We start from the raw sequence: 17,610 nt of genomic DNA on the forward strand, positions 1-17,610 counted from the left end.
TTTTGCCGTACACATTTCGTTGTCGTCGATAGTACAAAAAAATTTCTGCAGAAAAAATGAGGGTAGAACGCCACTGTTGAATACCTGACTCACATAATAAAAATCAAAAGAATATTCCATGACAACGAAAACAGTGGTCATTAGTAGTTTTGAGGTAACAATAGCAATCAGTGGAAAAAGAATAAAAATATGAAAGAAAGCGAAGACACAAAAATACAAAAAAAAGAAATAATTTACGTGCACCAGTTGTCAGACTTATGGTAAAGAACTCTGAAAAAGATTTTGGAGAAATGGAAACGTATACAGGGTCCGGCAACACTTGTGTCCACCCCCAAAATCGTCTTTACTTTTAAAGAGAAAATTTTGAAAATTTTTTGAAAAGCTGGCGCAAAAATTTGTTTTTTTATCAAAGATAGTTTTGGCGTCGCGACGCCTTAAAGATGTAATTTTTAGTTAATTGTGAGGGTTTGTAATATCAAGCCTATAATTTAATTTTTTTTCAATATAAATGTGTTAAAAATATCTCAGTTGTATTTTAGATTCAATGCAAAATGTCTTCAAAATTTGAGAAAAAAATGCTGTTTTATCAAATTAGTTTCCAATTTCATTACGTCAAAATTGGGAACTACGTTTACACCCATCTGTCAACACCTTGTGTCACAAATAACATCTATCCTTTGATTCGCTTTAGATTGTAACAAAAGTCTTACTTGGTGAAATTGTCGCTTTGTCGATGTTAATTAACGATTTCTGGTGTCCATAAAGTGCAACATGCCCGTGTTAATCAAAATTAACCTTTATAAGAGTGAATGAAGTGACTTGTGAAATTTTGGTGTAAACGTAGTTTGCCACTGCGCTGTCATAATTTTGAAAACTAACTTGATAAAACAACGTTTTTTTCGCAAATTTTAAACACAATTTGCATTAGATTTAAAATAAAAACTCAAATATTTGTATCACAGTTATGTTAAAAAAAATTGAATCTAGCTTTTTAGTTTAAAGACCCTGTGAAGCTGACTAATAAGACTCGAAAAAAAAATAGAGACATTTGCCAATCACATTTAGAGAGTTTTTGAATGTTTCGTGAAAATGTTGAGAACTTTCCTGCCTTGTTCTGAACAAATTGGAATTTTTTGCTTGCTTCACTGGTTCTGCTCACCAAAGGGAAACGCAAAATTTTCATAAAGATTACAAAACTTGAGCTCAAGTTCAGTTTGAACATGCTCAAACGTTTTAGGTTCCCGAATTATATTTTTAACCTTCTACCAATTAACTAAGAGTACTTATAATAAACCATCTAGGTAAAATTTATCGTTAAAATGCCTCTTTTCGAGCTTTCTGTGATTATACAAACACATTTTCATCTTGTATACGTACACACAACAGTTCAGCTTTGCCTGACAAAATAACTGTAAAGCTTTTATAAATTACAGTATTAAATTTGCAATGCAAAATGGTTTATTACCTTATTGTAGTCTACAAGTCATGACGAGATAATCCTTCAATTAGAAAAATTAATTTAATTAATTTTTTTTTTACTTTGATAACAGCTTCCTATCTTCGATTTTCATTACTTCCTTTTCTAACTGATAGTTTCATTAGTATTTACGCTAATAATTATTATGTTAAAATAGTTCTATTATTATTTATACTAAAATATAGGTAATTTTAAACTTTTTCACGGAGGATCGATTGAACAAAACTTTAAAACGAGTTTAGAATCCTTTATGAGATGAATGAATTTAATGAATGACCCTGGAATAAGTACCCATAATCCACGAATGTCATTTTAACCTTAACATTCTTCTAGATCAGTGAGTGAAACAAGTTCAATACCAGTACTTAGTTTGATTTTAAATAAAAATAAGGTAAGCCAAGATGTTATATAACCCTGATAACTTATTTGTCAGTTTAGAATAAAAACCGACTCTTTATGTAATTGCCATCAGCTGCATTATCAATATTATCATTTTTCATTTTAGTCACACGCTGTCATCTATCGGAAAAGGTTTTAAGATGATTAAAGATATATATAGAGTGCTGTAGTCACATAAATGTTGGGAATGCGAATGTTAAAAGATTTATTACCAGTCCGAAGAAGAATTTAGTTTCTATTCTAATTAACAAGATCATGCTATAAATACACATTTAAAATTTGCAGATCGTTACAAAGAAAAACAATAAATTTTAAATTATTATAAAACTGACTCAATAGATTATCGTTGACGTGGGACAACAGTAATATACTTATCTTACACAGCATCAGAAAGCGAAAAAAAGTGTATGTTGTTAAATCAGGTGGATTTAATAAAGAAGGCAGTGCAAGTGAGCGTAAGTTGTCCAAGAAGATATATGACTGCATTACCAGAGAGTCGGTTTTCCAAGTAGATAATATAGAAGTGTGGTCTGGGACAGACATACGTAAATACGTGCACTGCAATCTATATTTTGGTATGAACGTGACTACACAACGACATGGTAGTTGACCTTAGTACTTGCCCATCCTGTAGATAACTGAGAACATGCTAAGAATTGATACCAAAGTAATTTGTCTACTGAAACTGAAGAGAATCGTTTAATTATAAGGGCAATTAATTGTCATGTTGTATACTTTTGCAACTGAGCTAAGGCTATTTTGCACCTATAAATGATGGTATCTGCATTGTTGAGAGTAGTTTGGGGTTTTTAGGCGACACGCACCCCTAATAAATCATGTTTTTACAACCAGCTTTTTACAACTCGAAAGCTTAGATAACTTTTACACAATGGCAGAATTTTATGACAACCATATAGCCTTAGCTCAGTTGGAAAAGTTTGCGAAAGAATATAAAAGAATCTGCTGGGAATGTTCAAATTTGTCTATGAGCAGTCTCTAGCTCGTCTAGAGTAGAACTTAGGATGTCAGTCTAGTCATCTTAGATCATGTTTCCATTAACTATTTTATATTTTCCATTAACTATTTTATATATTGCCACAACTTTTGCTTGTTAAAACCGATCAGACTCATTTTCAATCAAATATTTATTTTTCAAGCATTTAGGCTTTGTATGGATAAGTTCTGCTTTTTACAGATTGATAAAAGAGTAAAATTATGGACGACAAAAAAAATTTCAGTGTAAAATTTTCAATTTTTGCTCGCTTAAATAGGAACGCTCTTAATAAACTTCATATTATTATTATAATTAATATAATTAATCATGGATCATACATTTACGAAATGTTGAAATAGTTATTTACACTCGAGCAACTAAGTAGGATTTTATGGCGCAACAGGCCGTTTCAGGCGGCATTTGCTGAAGAGACGTAAAAACCGTACAGTGCGAAATGTGTAAAAGCTTTTTGGGCGATAAACCATCATAAGAGTGAATTAAAAATGTTGATCTGACATATCTGGCAAGTCTTTGACAACTTCACTTGCAATTTTAGAATCTTCTAATACTAATTGATGGCGTCACCAAAAAAATAGTAATTTTTATTTATAAGAAAATCTCTGAGCGGCCAGTAAAATCTGATTTTTTGCCGCACTGCTGCAACTTTTTCACACTGATAGCGCACTAGAATTACAATTGTCGTGTGCAATGGATGCTTTACTGTTCAAGAAGCCAAAGAGTTGCTTTTACATTTTCTTTGTATTTTGAATCAGAAATAAGTGTTCGATTTTGAGTAAAATCAAGCAGTTCAATATAATAGCTTGGTGTATCGCTGTCTTGGTTGCAAGGATGTGAGTACAAGTACCGTTCAATACAATATATTACTTTGTATCTGGTAGGATATCAATCAGGAAACAATCTTAATAAATTAGGTATAAAACGAATTATATTGCCTCGCTTTATGACCCTATATTTCAACCAACTCAGTTATCAGATCAATAAAGTAATACAGCTTACGCAGTGTAGTGATAAATGACCGAAAAATATAACGACACTTCCAGATATAAATTAAATCAAAATTGAAACGTCAAACCAGTGATGAATAATAAAGCTCTGACTGGAAGTAATGAAGTCAGGAAGTGTACAGACAGCTCCACCAACACCGAAGATAAATCTAAAGAATCCCACGTTAAATTTACACAAACAGATACTGTAATAGTCAAAATAAAGGAGCTAAGTACTCTGGTGTTGATGACAATGATTCTTGGGATAGATCAAGATGGAGAAAATCGATTTTTAGCAATCTTCCAGCACATGTATGTTGGACCGCGGTAGAATCTGATTAATCGAGAATTTACACGTTAGATGCAATTAGCAATAGCAAACATGCAATAGAATTTTTTGTAAGAAATCCTGTGAGATCAGAAAGGTTTCTCTAATTAACCTTCACTTAGTAACGGTGATTTTGCACCTGCATCAGTGTTGTACCATCAAAAGCTCCAACAAAAACGCTAACTGCGTTTGTAGTCTGAATTCCCAGCAATCTGTCAAAATAGGAATGTTTCCCTTTTGCAATCGTCGCGAATTCGATTAGTCTTCGTGGATGTCACGACATGGTGATGTGCAAATGTGCATTCAGTTAGTTTCAAGTGCGAACCACAAGACATGGAGATGGGAGTATCGCACCCGCTCTCTATAGGCACGCCTAGCAGGTGTTGTACATGTCAGATCCAGCGATAATTTGAAATACGAACTCGGAAATGTGTAGTCGAGCTGTTTTCTTGAATTAATTTCCCATTCGCTAGTACACGATTCAGATACAATGGCATTTAGGTGCCGATTTATTTGCATCCAACACCGTTACACCTATCAACAGTTTTTATTTCTACAGTTTCCGTTTTCCGTGGAGGCGTTCGATTTTCCGCCACACCGTGAGAAATTATTATCAATCAAACGTACAATTAAAACAGGCACGGATCAAATAAACGAATGTGACCTAATTGAGTATCAAACACAAAGAAAAACAACAAATCTGTTGCACCTACAAGCAAATGTTTTTTCAAAAAAGTACCTATGTAATTTCGAATAGGTAATTGCTAAAACTACTTAGAACCTAAATCATAGAACTGAAAGTTGCTATATTAGCTTTTACTAATAAATTCTCTAAATTGAACTGATCAAAAAATAAAGAGAACCTACTTTTTTTCTCATTCATTTAGTTCATTTTAAAGTTTCTGTATTGTTTAAAATTTGGCATAATCTATTAGTAAGGGCCAAAAATTTTGTTGTTACAAACTATCTATAAGAGTTATGAAATAGAATTGTCGAAAATTTTGAGTTGTCCCAAAATAGGACATTTTTTAATTTTTTTTTTATTACAAACATTTTTTGACGTAAAAACTGTCTGACATTTGTCATATTTAATTTTTGTCATTTAATGAGAGATGATTTATAAATTAGAAATAGTGACTATAACTATAGTCGTCTACCGTCTACACCTTTTGGGCTATGCAATTAAATTTTAGCTGGAAGTCTGATTCACTATACAATATTTATTCGTTGTACAGGGTCCGCCAACACTAGTGTCTCGGCCCAAAATCGCTATTAATTACAAAGTTATAAACATTTTTTTTTTCTCCAAACGTCACAAAAAGTCACTAATTTTCACATTTTTGACAGTAAAGTAGGCAATTTTATTATAAGTAATGAAAAACGCTAGTTGACATGGAAACACTTTTGCTACCTATATATTAAAATACCGAGTTTCATAAGGCAAATTTTAAGGCACGAATCCAAGTTTATAATGAATGAGTGCTTGAATGGAATTATGAACCAGGTTTAGGATATTTTTTCTAATTTGTTCTTGTAACAGAGCTAATTTCGCTATTTCTTCATTCATTTTCGGTACTATAACAACCAATTTCGATACGCGATGCTATAATAGCTTTGTTTCCATAGCAACAAGGGAATCTTTAAAAGACAAATTAGGAACTAGTATATTACAGAATCAACGAAGGTTTTACTATTAATTGAATTCCCGCAAAAACGCAAATCTTCTTGACAAGTGTGACATTAGAGCCGTCAATTTTTTTATTATTTTGGGTAAAGGAGGTAGCCATTCCTTGATTCGACAAATTGAAATTGTCATTTGTTTATGTGGGCGGGGTTAAACCAAAGTTATAAAATTTCGACTTTAGGTTTACCTACATTAAATATCACTTATGTCAATGACGTTTTAGTTACATTTTTGTGTCTAAACTTTTGATTTTCAGGCTTAAAACCATAAACTTTGCTCTATTATTGAGGTTAACTACAGATGTCAGTTGAAAAAACTTTAAACCCACATTTGTAATGAGCGGCTTTTTTTTACATTTCATAGCCAGCCTTAATGCTAGTAGGTAACATTTATAAATCCCTTGTTTTTTCTTGCAATCTATGAAAATAATCCAAAAACACATGAAAACATGTAAACTGTAAACTGTAAAACACCTAGTTGCATAGAAATTTGCAAATTTCGACTGTAGAAAAATCTATCAACTATTTCTTATGTAAAAAATCGCGAGAAGCGTGAAATTCTACGTAAAATGAGACCCCAATTTGTTGAGTTTTCTTAATAAATAAACGAGGTATCGGCCAAAAACTGTTTTGCAAACATCATTTCAGGGTGATTTTCAATCAATGTTTTCAAAATAAATACGACGTTTAATAGCATTGAATTATACATCAGTCGAAAGAGGAGCTCGAAATCTATCTACTGGCCAAATTTGAGATCTATCGGACAAATAGTTTACGAGTTATGGCCAAAAATTAAAAAAAATGAAAATTTTTCATCGTTTGAGTCGCGATTTTTTTTCGCGAAAAATCGACTATCGATTTTTGGGCTTTTGAGAACATTTTCTAACGTAAAATGAGCCGAGAAAAACGATGGCGCAAACCGCATCTCAATATCTCTGATAGTTTCGGAGATATTTAACTTTAAAAATTGGGAAAAATGAGAAAAAACGAAAATCAACTTTCCAAATCTTTGATCAATCATAACTCGGTTATTTGTTGTCGGATCTGAATTTAAATCCCAGATTTGGAATCTGCATAATATTCTGCGTACACTGATGTATAATAACCTAAGTTTACTCTAAAAAATAAGCGAGATATCGATACCAGAAGTTTGGCCATAGTTTTAGCCATGATTTTTGCGAAAATTTTGCAAATTTCGACTGTAGAAAAATCAATGAACTGTTTCTTAGGTAAAAAATTGTAAGAAAAACGATGGCGCAAACCGCATCTCAATTTCTGAATTAGTTTCCGAGATATCGAGCAGGAATTGTTTTGAACCGTCGAAAATTTGGCCCTCTAGCGACAACCCGAAATTTCAAACAGCCATAACTCGGTTATTTATTGATAAAATTTAAAAAATTATTATGTTTTTGAATTCAGCGTGAAATTCTGCGTAAAATGAGACCCAAATTTGTTAAGTTTTCTTAATAAATAAACGAGGTATCGGCCAAAAACTGTTTTGGAAACATCATTTCAGGGTGATTTTCAATCAATGTTTTCAAAATAAAAACGACGTTTAATAGCATTGAATTATACATCAGTCAAAAGAGGAGCTCGAAATCTATCTACTGGCCAAATTTGAGATCTATCGGACAAATAGTTTACGAGTTATGGCCAAAAATAAAAAAAATTAAAAATTTCCATCGTTTGAGTCGCATTTTTTTTTCGCGAAAAATTGACTATCGAATTTTGGGCTTTTGAGAACATTTTCTAACGTAAAATGAGCCGAGAAAAAGAATGGTGCAAACCGCATCTCAATATCTCAAATAGTTTCCGAGATATTAGAAAAAATGAGGAAAAATGAAAATCAAGTTTTCGAAACTTTGATCGGCCATAACTCAGTTATTTGTTGTCGGATCTGAATTTAAATCCCAAATTTGGAATCAGCGGAAAATTCTGCGTACACTGATGTATAATAATTCAAGTTTACTCGAAAAAATAAGCGAGATGTCGATATCATAGTTTTAGTCATGAATTTTTTCAAAAATTTGCAAATTTCGATTTTTAAAAATTCTATGAACTATTTCTTATATAAAAAATCGCGAGAAGAACGATGGCACAAACCGCATTTCAATATCTGAAATAGTTTCCGAGATATCGAGCACGAATTGTTTCGTGTAACATATAAACTCCAGAACATTTTTTTGGATACATTGACAGTTGTCACTTGAATGACGATTCACTTGTCGCTAAACGGAAATTTCAAATCATTTTTTCATTCTGAAATTTAAAATAACGAGTGATCAAAAAGTTTCTAGATTAGGGTAGGCTTTGGGATGATTTTTTTGTGTCTGTATTAGGTTTAATTGTAAAACTTTAAACTTGTCATTGAATTTTTTGAAAGCTTAGACATTGCTATTGAGTTAACATTGGTTATTATGACTAAATTACAGACGGAAAAAATTGTTCTAAGCCGACTCCTAATCTGAAAATTTTTCGATCACCCGTTATCCTACTTTAAAAAAAAATGTTTTGAGAATGGCTGATGAGCAAATTCCAAAATGACAAAACTTAAAAAGTAAAAGTGTATCAAATGTTAACTTTCAATGTAAAGCAAACGCTTTCAAAAAAATTGTGTTCGTCATTAGTCGTTAATATTTTTTCCAAAGCTTCTCATCCTTATCCGCCGTTAATTAGCAGTACCACAAAAATTTCTAAAATCTCGCTTTTACCGATCGCTGAGGCAACAACGTTTGTAGAGAATGGAATAATGACCCGTTGACATGAATTGACCAACTGTTGAACCAATTTCAATGGTACGTTTGGATTTTGTAATCCATTAGGTTGTTTTCTTGTGGAAGTTTTGACGGGTTGAAAGGATTGGCTTGAGAGTAAATTGATTAGGATGGAACGGCATCTTGTGGAATCTGAGAGGCCATCAGTCAATGCAGATACTATCTGTTCTGATCAATCATCATACCATTCGATAGATACAGGTTCTCTAAGTCGACCGGAGCGCGAACCTGTACGTGAAACTTGGGAAGAAAAATTCTTCAAGAGCCATATTTCTTGGTGTTGAGAGCGCAACTCGGCGTGCGTTGTAGACAACCAATCATACAGCAGCGTAATTGATGGGAGTTTGAGGAAAAATTTCATTGATGAATGATGAGAACACATAATTTCCCACTGTTCTCGTTGAAAAAATTATAAAAACAGCTAAAGCACAATTTTCACGGCTTTTTAAATTACGTGCAATGTTACTTTAAGTTTTATTTCAGTATCCACCAATTATTGAAAACAAGACCAACAAATAATTGACTTTCTAATTGGTTTTAAAGTAGACGTACCTTATTCCCGCTCATAATAATTATATCTATTTTTTTAACCTAGAGAGAAAGATAACAGTCATCCTGATAACATTACTATCTTAATTTTAATTCTAGTTTCGCCTTTCTTGGACACACCGCTATGAAAATAGCGATAATTGGAGCTGGTGTTACTGGTTTATGCTCCGGAAGACATTGTCTCAAAGAAAATTTCCTTTTCGACGTCTTCGAGCAGACCGGAAATGTTGGGGGCACTTGGAACTACACTGATTACGTCGGACTGGACAAAAATGGCATTGCTGTTCATTCTTCCATGTACAAAGGACTCAGGTTAGTAAAACAATTCCACATGAAAACTGGATACAAGATTTTTATCAACAGAACGAATCTGCCAAAGGAATTGATGACATTCGAAGGTTTTTCCTACCTAGAATTAAAAGAATCATTCATATCACAAGAACACGTTATAGAGTACATACAAAGTTACGCAAAATTTTTCCACATAGAGCGTCACGTGAAAGTATGATTATGTACATAAAAATAACGAGTTTAAACAATGAAAGATTGTAGTTTTATAAGCAAGTCCTTCTAGTAGAGCCAAAGGACGATTTGTGGATGGTGGAAGTTCAAGATGTTAAGACTAAGCAAAAAGAAACTGGTTATTACAATGCGGTGATTGTTTGCAATGGTCATAATAAAGAACCTTTCATTCCGGAAATAACAGGAATTGAAGGGTTTACAGGAAATGTTAAACACAGTCATGATTATCGAAGCCCGGAAATTTACAAGGATCGAAAAGTATTAGTTTTAGGAGCAGGTCCTTCAGGATGTGATATTTCCCAACAGATAGCCAAAGTCGCATCTAAAGTTAGTAATAATATTACGCGTTTTTCATGTTATAGTTCGAACAGTAAGAGATTGAATGACAGAAAGTCACTAAATTCACGCGCGAAATTTAAAATAACAAAATAAGCCCACTTACTGTCAACCCAGTTCGCGTGGGAATTTAGTGTTTTTAGTGTATTTTGTAGCATAATTTGCGGCCAACCTATATGTCAACTGTCAAAATCTCTCAATCTCTCACCGGATATAAAGTGCAGCTCATTGCTGTCAGTCCACTCTCCTGTGTAAATTTTCGAAAATTTTTGGTTGTAAATCAGGCTTTAAATTCTTTAGGGAGAAAATTAGGGGAAAGTTGAATGTGGCGATTTTTGAGGTTAACACGTTGTCAAAGTTGAGTGTATTAATCAATAATTAATCAAAAATTTGTTGCAAATGAAAGATTTCAATAGAGATTTAACAAGTTTTGGCAAGACGATTAACTTCTACGCATGCCACAGTTGCGTCAAGGTCAAACGCTTTTGCTGCCAACTGTTACTGACAAAAATCGCTAGGGGCTGCTGCCAACTTAACTTTTTAATGAGTGGACCGATAGTAAAATACTATAAAACCACTGATTTTAGGTTTATGTCAGCCACAGATCAAAGCTTTTTCTTGACCTGGCGGCTTCCGTACAGCCAAAACCACCTTTGTTAAAATTGGAAGGTGGCACAGGTTTTTTTGAAGACGACACCATCGAAGACATTGATGATATTCTTTTTTGTACTGGGTACCAATTTGACGTTCCATTTTTGTCAGACAAATGTGGAATTACTGTCAAGGAAAACTACGTTTCTCCATTATACAAACAAATAATCAGCATTGAAAACCCGACTTTGGCTTTCATCGGGCTTCCTATCACAGTCTGCCCATTTCCTCTTTCAGACATACAGGTAAAAATAGTTTTGAAGAACGAAGATAAGATAAATTGTTTGTTCTTTCCGTTTGCATGACCTTTACTCAATAACAAACATGTTATCAGGTCAGATTCTTCTTGTCAACGCTTACTGGTCATTTTAAATTACCATCGCAAGAAGATATGTGTAGAGATCTCGATGAAACAATCGCGAAGATGACTTCTAGACCCATGCGAAAGTACCACCAGTTGGGAGAGGATCAAGGAATTTATTTCGAAGATTTAGCCAAAACTGCCAACATTATAAGAATGCCTCCGGTGATTCAGAAGTTATACCTGCAAGTTCGAAAGAATAGGAATTTAAATGATCGTTTCCGAATTATCGACGACGAAACGTTTGAACAAATACTCTAACAGTCGAGAATTGTTTGTAATCTCATTGAAATAAACAGAGCAGTGTTTACCAATTAAATCTAACTTACATAAGTATTAATTTTCTGTGATAAGATACCATTGGATCTAATTTATTTTCCAGAATATGAATTAAAAGAATGATTTTTATTCATAATTTGAGATAGCAACAATACCTTCAAAGATAAAGAGTGTTACACATCTTTAAATTAAACTTAGTTGAGGACAGCTAGATATTTAATCGTTAGCCTTCATACGCTCATAACAGTGCTCTTCCTTTTCTAGTAGCTTTCCTAATTGTCTCCAAGATGCGCGTTGCAATAATCGGTGCCGGTGCTGCAGGTTTAACATCAGCAAGACACGTTTCTTCCCAAGGAATTTCGTGTGATGTGTTTGAAATGGCACCAGAATTGGGGGGTACCTGGGTGTATTCCGATGAAGTGGGTAAAGACAAATATGGGTACCCTGTTCACACCGCCATGTACAAAGGCTTAAGGTATTTTTGCAGAAACTCTACTCTTAGTAACACAATCGACCTCAAGATAATGTCATAATCAGTTTGATCCTTGACTCTTTCAATTTTGGAACCTTGAATTGTTTTGACGTCGCTAATGCCCTCATGTTTTAGAGCTAACTTGCCGAAGGAAATTATGGGATTTCCTGATTTTCCTATTCCTACGACTGATGAATCTTTTCTGTCTCAAGAGAATATTTTGAATTTCTTGAATCTCTATTCTAATCATTTTAAGCTGAGAGAACTTATTAAAGTGAGTGCTCAATCGCTTGGATACTGACTAAAAAGTTTACTTTTTAGTTCAATGAAATGGTCACTGATATCCGCCCTGTTGAAGAAAAGTGGCAGATAACTTCTGTCCATAAGCCCACCAAAACAGAATCTATCAATGTCTACGACAATGTGATGATCTGCAATGGCCACTACAACACCCCCTTGTCACCAACATTAAAAGGGGAAGAAAAATTTAAGGGTGTGATTGAACACAGTCATCGATACCGATCAGCTGATCCCTACAAAAACCAAAGAGTTCTTGTAATTGGTGCTGGGCCTTCTGGTCTAGACATGGCACTCCAGATTTCAACCGTTGCTAAGTCTGTCGTTGTTAGTCATTATCCAGTTAAGCGAGAAATTAAAGGCGAATATCCAAGCAACTTAACCAAAAAACCTGAAGTTCGTCAAATCAAAAATGGGGAAGAGGTCGAGTTTGTTGATGGTACTTGTTGTCTTTTCGATGTCATCTTGTACTGCACTGGCTATAAATACAGCTTCCCGTTTCTTCATCCTTCTTGTGGGGTAAAGGTTGAGGATAAGCACGTCCATGGACTTTACAAACATGTCATTTGCATTGAAAGACCGTCTATGTGCTTTATCGGAATTCCGTACTATGTTTGTGCATTCCAAATGTTTGATCTACAGGTGGGTAAAAAAACTAATTTGGATGTGTTAATGTCTGAGTGTTTTAGGCTCGATTCTATTGTCAATATCTAAACGGTTCTATGACTTTGCCTTCTAAAGATACAATGCGTAAGGAAATGGAGGCAGATTTAAAGAAACGAAAAGAAAAAGGATATACTAAAAGTCAAACGCACTTGCTTGGACATGGACAGCAAGAGTATTTTGATGACTTGGCACGTTCTGCCAATACTACGCCAATTCCTAAAGTGATTAGTAAAATCTGGACCGACTCTGATAACAGTTTTTACAACGATTTGGTAAATTTCAGAAATGATAAATATAGAATTGTTAATAATGATACTTATATTAAACTCAAATGATTTTCTTTATTGTTTAAATAAAAATTATCTTGATCATTAACTGTGGATTTTGATTTAAAAAGCGCTCGATATTTTTATTTCTATGCTCTACTTGTTCTACTAATTGTACAAGGTGTTTATAAATGTTTCTAGCATCAAGGGTGGCCATGAAATAAATAAATTTGCCGCTCGTTACTAATGTCGGTTTAGATTTTTTAACTGACATTTGTAGTTAACCTCAATCATTGAACAAAGTTAGTTTTCAAGACAAACTGTTCAAGTTGTGGTTTGAAGCCTGAAAATCTAAAATTTTGACACAAAATTGTAACTAAAAAGTTGTAGACGTAAGTGACATTTGAAATAATTGTGAACATAGTTATATTCGCTATGAAAACAAAGCGGCATGACTGGATTCCAAAGCCCCTCTTGATGCTAGAAACATTTATAAACACCTTGTAAGTACACATAAATATTTTATAATAATAATTGGTTTTGACAGAAAATAATTAAATAAAATGTCTCCTAATTAGAACACCGAGTCTTTTTTATGCAATTAAAGTTAATTCAAATATTTGCAATTTATACATAAGTAGTTTAATAAATCAATTAAAAGAATTAGAAATCAAAGTAAAATATTAGAAAAAATTCATATTAGGTAACTGGTGCAATCATAGAATAAAGAACAAAGTCATAAAAAACAGTTTTATGGCATGCATTGTTATTCGATTTATGCCGAAACCCAAACTTCTTAATTTATTTAACAAACCCTCACGACATGACAGAATCGAACTTAATTTTTTTCTCGAAAGACTAAATATTACCAACAATGCTCCGGAACGTCCTTATCTTGTTAGGTCCGGGTTTAGCACATCTGGAACCAGGCTTATCCAGGTAAACCCACCGACGTTCTGGAACAACCTAGAAATTCTGTCCATTCACGTGAACATATCGGCGTTCTGGAAATTGTGCCCATTCTGATCGCAACCTGGAAATTGACTGTAGGATATTTTTCCTGCAGAGGATTTCCCTATTTACAAATGAGCAATTTTAGACCTCAGCAGGATTTAAAAGGGATAAGTTAGATACCTGTATTGAATACATGTTAATTTTAATTGATGGATAATTCCACAACTAAATGTTAAATTTTGAGTAATTGCAAAATATAATAATGAAAAATACCTGCTAGTCTACACAGAAAATAACTAAAACTAATTTATTGCTGATGCAATTTGGTGACAATGTGACCAATGTGAGAGTTCTTTTTTAACATTCCGCAGAAATTGCAGGAGTTTAAAAAGCTGCTGAACCAATCACATAGCCGCATTTTACATTTGGCGCCTACAAAAATACACTGCAGAAAAAATAGCCTTTAGTGTAATTTTTTATTTAAAATGGTTTAATAAATGTAAGATTCTGAATTAGAGAAAGTCTCACATCTCCTTGTATTTTTAAAATATACTGATCATAGTTTAATTAAAAAAAATAGGAAAAAGTGTAGGTATATCTGAATTAAATAGAACTACTAAGAAAAAAAAAAGAAAATAGAAGTAATGTCTTAAATCTGAGTAAAACGGACAACAGATAAATATGTGCATTATGTAAAATCTATAATGTAAACTTACTTATCAGAAATTTGCTTAGATCAAAGAAATGGTGACAAAGTTTTCTTAGGCCCAAATCATGCATCGCACTGCATGACCAACTTTTACATTCCATCAGAAAAAATCGATATTTATGTCAAACTATTAATAAAGATAAGTACAATGATAAGAAATGTAAATACTAAACTATTCTAGTTCTTCAAAGTAGTCCTCTGAATCACGCAACAATTTGTGTTGTAGTTAGGCTTACTACACAACTATTATGTTAAGAAAACCAAAAGCAATTTTCTACGGTTTATAAAAATCACTATTACTCATATTTTACGTAAAGCACCTAAAATTCTTTTATTAATTTGTAATTTTGTTAAAAGTAAAAAGACCTTTATCATGATAACAAAATGAAAAAACAATTTCAACTGAACATTTATCGCAAAAATGCGATGACAACAAGGACAAAACTATAATATTCTTTAAAATCCTTATTGATTGCATCATATAGTGTTACGGAATTTTAATTTCGCATTTATGAAATGGCAAAAGAAAGTCAATAAATATTAGAAAACGTTACTTACGTTTCAATAAACAATAACAACAAAATTAAAATCCCCCAATAAACGTGAAGTTTTTTAGTAGTAGAAAAATCGGTTGGCCTCTGAACTCCTTAGTGGAAAACCCGCCTTCGACAAGATTATGCAACTTTTCTTGTTTATGTAAATATGTTATCGGCGTGTTATTTTGACAAAAATATGATAGATTATTTTAACATCGACGAAAGAAATCCCCTGACATCATAAATTTGCCGTTTCAGCAAATAAACTGATAAAATAAGTGGATCTAAAATAAAATGATAAGAAATTGTAACTTTGTTATTAAGTAAAAATTAAATATAAAAACTGTAAAATAATAATTATAAAGTGAATATGGGAATTACAATCATCCCTATAATTGATTTTTATTGAGAAAAATTTGTGACAAGTAATATTAAAAAACTCAATTTTTTACAAGAAACAGTTATATTATAAATTAGATTTAAATTATCACTGAGTACCTACAATTTAATAAATGGCTTCCGGCTGCATCTATAAAACCACAAAACACGTAAAAATGTACTTTCCCACAATGAAATCTTTTGCTGTTCTGTTTATGCTGGTCATCACTTTCGTTCTTTATGATGCACTTAGTAAAGAAAAAATTGATCAAGAATGGAAAAAGTTTAAAGTAAGTTGTTTTTTTTTGTAAATAAATTTTATTTTTCAGTTTACAGAAAGATTATAACAAACACTATCCTAACAAAAAAGAAGAAACAATGAGAAAACGAAATTTTGTTAACCACTTAAAAGAAGTTGAAGAACATAACAAAAATTACGAAGAAGGCCGCACAACATATACGATCGGAATAAATCAGTTTTCAGATCGATCGAAGTCAGAACAAATGTACGGATAAGTTCTCTTACTATATTTACTTCTAAAATAAAATTAGTATAATTAATATTAATAAAGGAATGCTTTTTATTTATAGTTCATTATGTCACTAAGAGCAAAAATAAAGCTTTGTGTGCTGAGCCTGTTCGTGTGTCTGCCAAACGTAGTGGCGAAGCACACAAAGCCATTTTTGCTCTGAATGGCATATACGATTTTTTTTGCAAACGATAGAAAATTACTATATTTTACTTTAAAAAAATTAAATTCATGCAGAATCATAGTGCAATGGAAACATTTTTATGGTTACAATGGAGCCCAATCATATAAAATTATTCTGCTTAAGCATATAAGTGACTTTTACTTGACAATTGAGCTAGATGTGTCAATTTTTTGACGTTTAAAAAAATGTTTATATCGTTGGCAATTCCCTTAATGTAGATTAACGCGATTTCTTAATATGTTTTCCTTTAATTTATGATTGACCTTTTATGAATAACTACCACTACAAACAATAAATTATTATCAAAGATTGTTCTGGAACAAGCCAAGGAAAGTTTTATCTATTTAGAACAATAAAATAAAATTATTTTAGCGGATTGTGCTTACCTATCCTATAAATAATAATTTAATAATTTTACCTATGTATATACAGAGTGTTTTTAAAACGTATGTACAGTTCTGCACTATTCTAGAAGAAGTAATCAAAAACTCTAATCCACGTATTTTCTACACCACTGGCAAAAAACGCACCTGGAATGATTTGTTTTCTAAGCAACGAGCAACTCGATTTTTGTTTCATTTTAAATCACAAGCAAATGTATTGAAATTTTGATGTAATTTTAACTTCAAAACAAAAAGACCTTTATCAATACTTTTTTCTCTTAATATGCTTAATTTGTGACAAGGAATTACCACTCTTTTTGTTCACGCACCTGTATTTAAGATGTTCTAATAAAAATCTGTAATAAATGTTATAGATTATAAAAAAATGTAAATATGCGCTTGTTGTTTTCAGATATGAAAATGTCTCTTTCATGACGATTTTTTCTTCATTTATCATTTTTATTAGATATAGTAATGTAAAAATAATCGCTCTTTTTACTCTATCAATAAAATAATAATTATCGTAGTCGTTCAAAGGTTACAAGTCTCGCAAATAATCAGTATATCACTTCAAATTAAACCTGATGAATTTAAATTCTGTAGACAGAAATATCAGACGTTTTGATGTAAAAAATTATTTACTTAGTTTTATCTCAGTTCAATCACGTTTCCATTACTCCTTTTAGATACGCATTTGGTTCAAAGAAGTAACAGTCATCGTAAATAGCAAATCATAAAAGTAAATGTTTCTACTTTTGTAATTCCCATTGAATGAATTTTCAAATCCTAGAGTTTTATTTTTTTGTAATCAATTCTGAAAATAGCACTAGGAAATATAGTGGAAATTCCTTATAGGTAGTAAAATTTCCTATCTTTAA

The 17,610-nt window shown here is 32.3% G+C and overlaps 2 protein-coding genes across 2 annotated transcripts; both read left to right on the forward strand.

The window, feature by feature from the left end:
• Positions 1–1,778: 1,778 nt before the first annotated feature.
• LOC148180838 (senecionine N-oxygenase-like) lies at positions 1,779–11,397 on the forward strand. Its single transcript, XM_088046854.1, has 6 exons — positions 1,779–1,868; positions 9,308–9,520; positions 9,572–9,710; positions 9,761–10,057; positions 10,654–10,962; positions 11,052–11,397. Exons 2-6 carry the CDS (start codon positions 9,333–9,335, stop codon positions 11,337–11,339), a joined length of 1,221 nt encoding a protein of 406 aa, XP_087902980.1. The 5' UTR covers positions 1,779–1,868; positions 9,308–9,332; the 3' UTR covers positions 11,340–11,397.
• A 101-nt stretch (positions 11,398–11,498) lies between these two features.
• LOC148180839 (senecionine N-oxygenase-like) lies at positions 11,499–13,167 on the forward strand. The gene is made up of 4 exons (XM_088046840.1): positions 11,499–11,832; positions 11,965–12,103; positions 12,151–12,768; positions 12,816–13,167. The coding sequence occupies exons 1-4, from the start codon at positions 11,645–11,647 to the stop codon at positions 13,125–13,127; spliced, it is 1,257 nt and encodes a 418-aa protein (XP_087902966.1). The 5' UTR covers positions 11,499–11,644; the 3' UTR covers positions 13,128–13,167.
• The last annotated feature ends 4,443 nt before the right edge of the window (positions 13,168–17,610 follow it).

This window comes from Gnatocerus cornutus, chromosome 1 (assembly GCF_029298725.1).
Source record: "Gnatocerus cornutus isolate USDA-ARS CGAHR chromosome 1, icGnaCorn1.1, whole genome shotgun sequence".
In the NCBI taxonomy this organism is placed as follows: Eukaryota; Metazoa; Arthropoda; class Insecta; order Coleoptera; family Tenebrionidae; genus Gnatocerus; species Gnatocerus cornutus.

Bases quoted from the DNA above. Each gene is read 5' to 3' on its own strand.
- LOC148180838 (XM_088046854.1), top strand. From the start codon at position 9,333: ATGAAAATAGCGATAATTGGAGCTGGTGTTACTGGTTTATGCTCCGGA. The intron at 9,521-9,571 runs GTTAGTAAAACA...TTTTATCAACAG, and splicing joins TCCATGTACAAAGGACTCAG to AACGAATCTGCCAAAGGAAT. The intron at 10,963-11,051 runs GTAAAAATAGTT...ACATGTTATCAG, and splicing joins TTCCTCTTTCAGACATACAG to GTCAGATTCTTCTTGTCAAC.
- LOC148180839 (XM_088046840.1), top strand. From the start codon at position 11,645: ATGCGCGTTGCAATAATCGGTGCCGGTGCTGCAGGTTTAACATCAGCA. The intron at 11,833-11,964 runs GTATTTTTGCAG...CTCATGTTTTAG, and splicing joins GCCATGTACAAAGGCTTAAG to AGCTAACTTGCCGAAGGAAA. The intron at 12,769-12,815 runs GTGGGTAAAAAA...TGAGTGTTTTAG, and splicing joins TCCAAATGTTTGATCTACAG to GCTCGATTCTATTGTCAATA.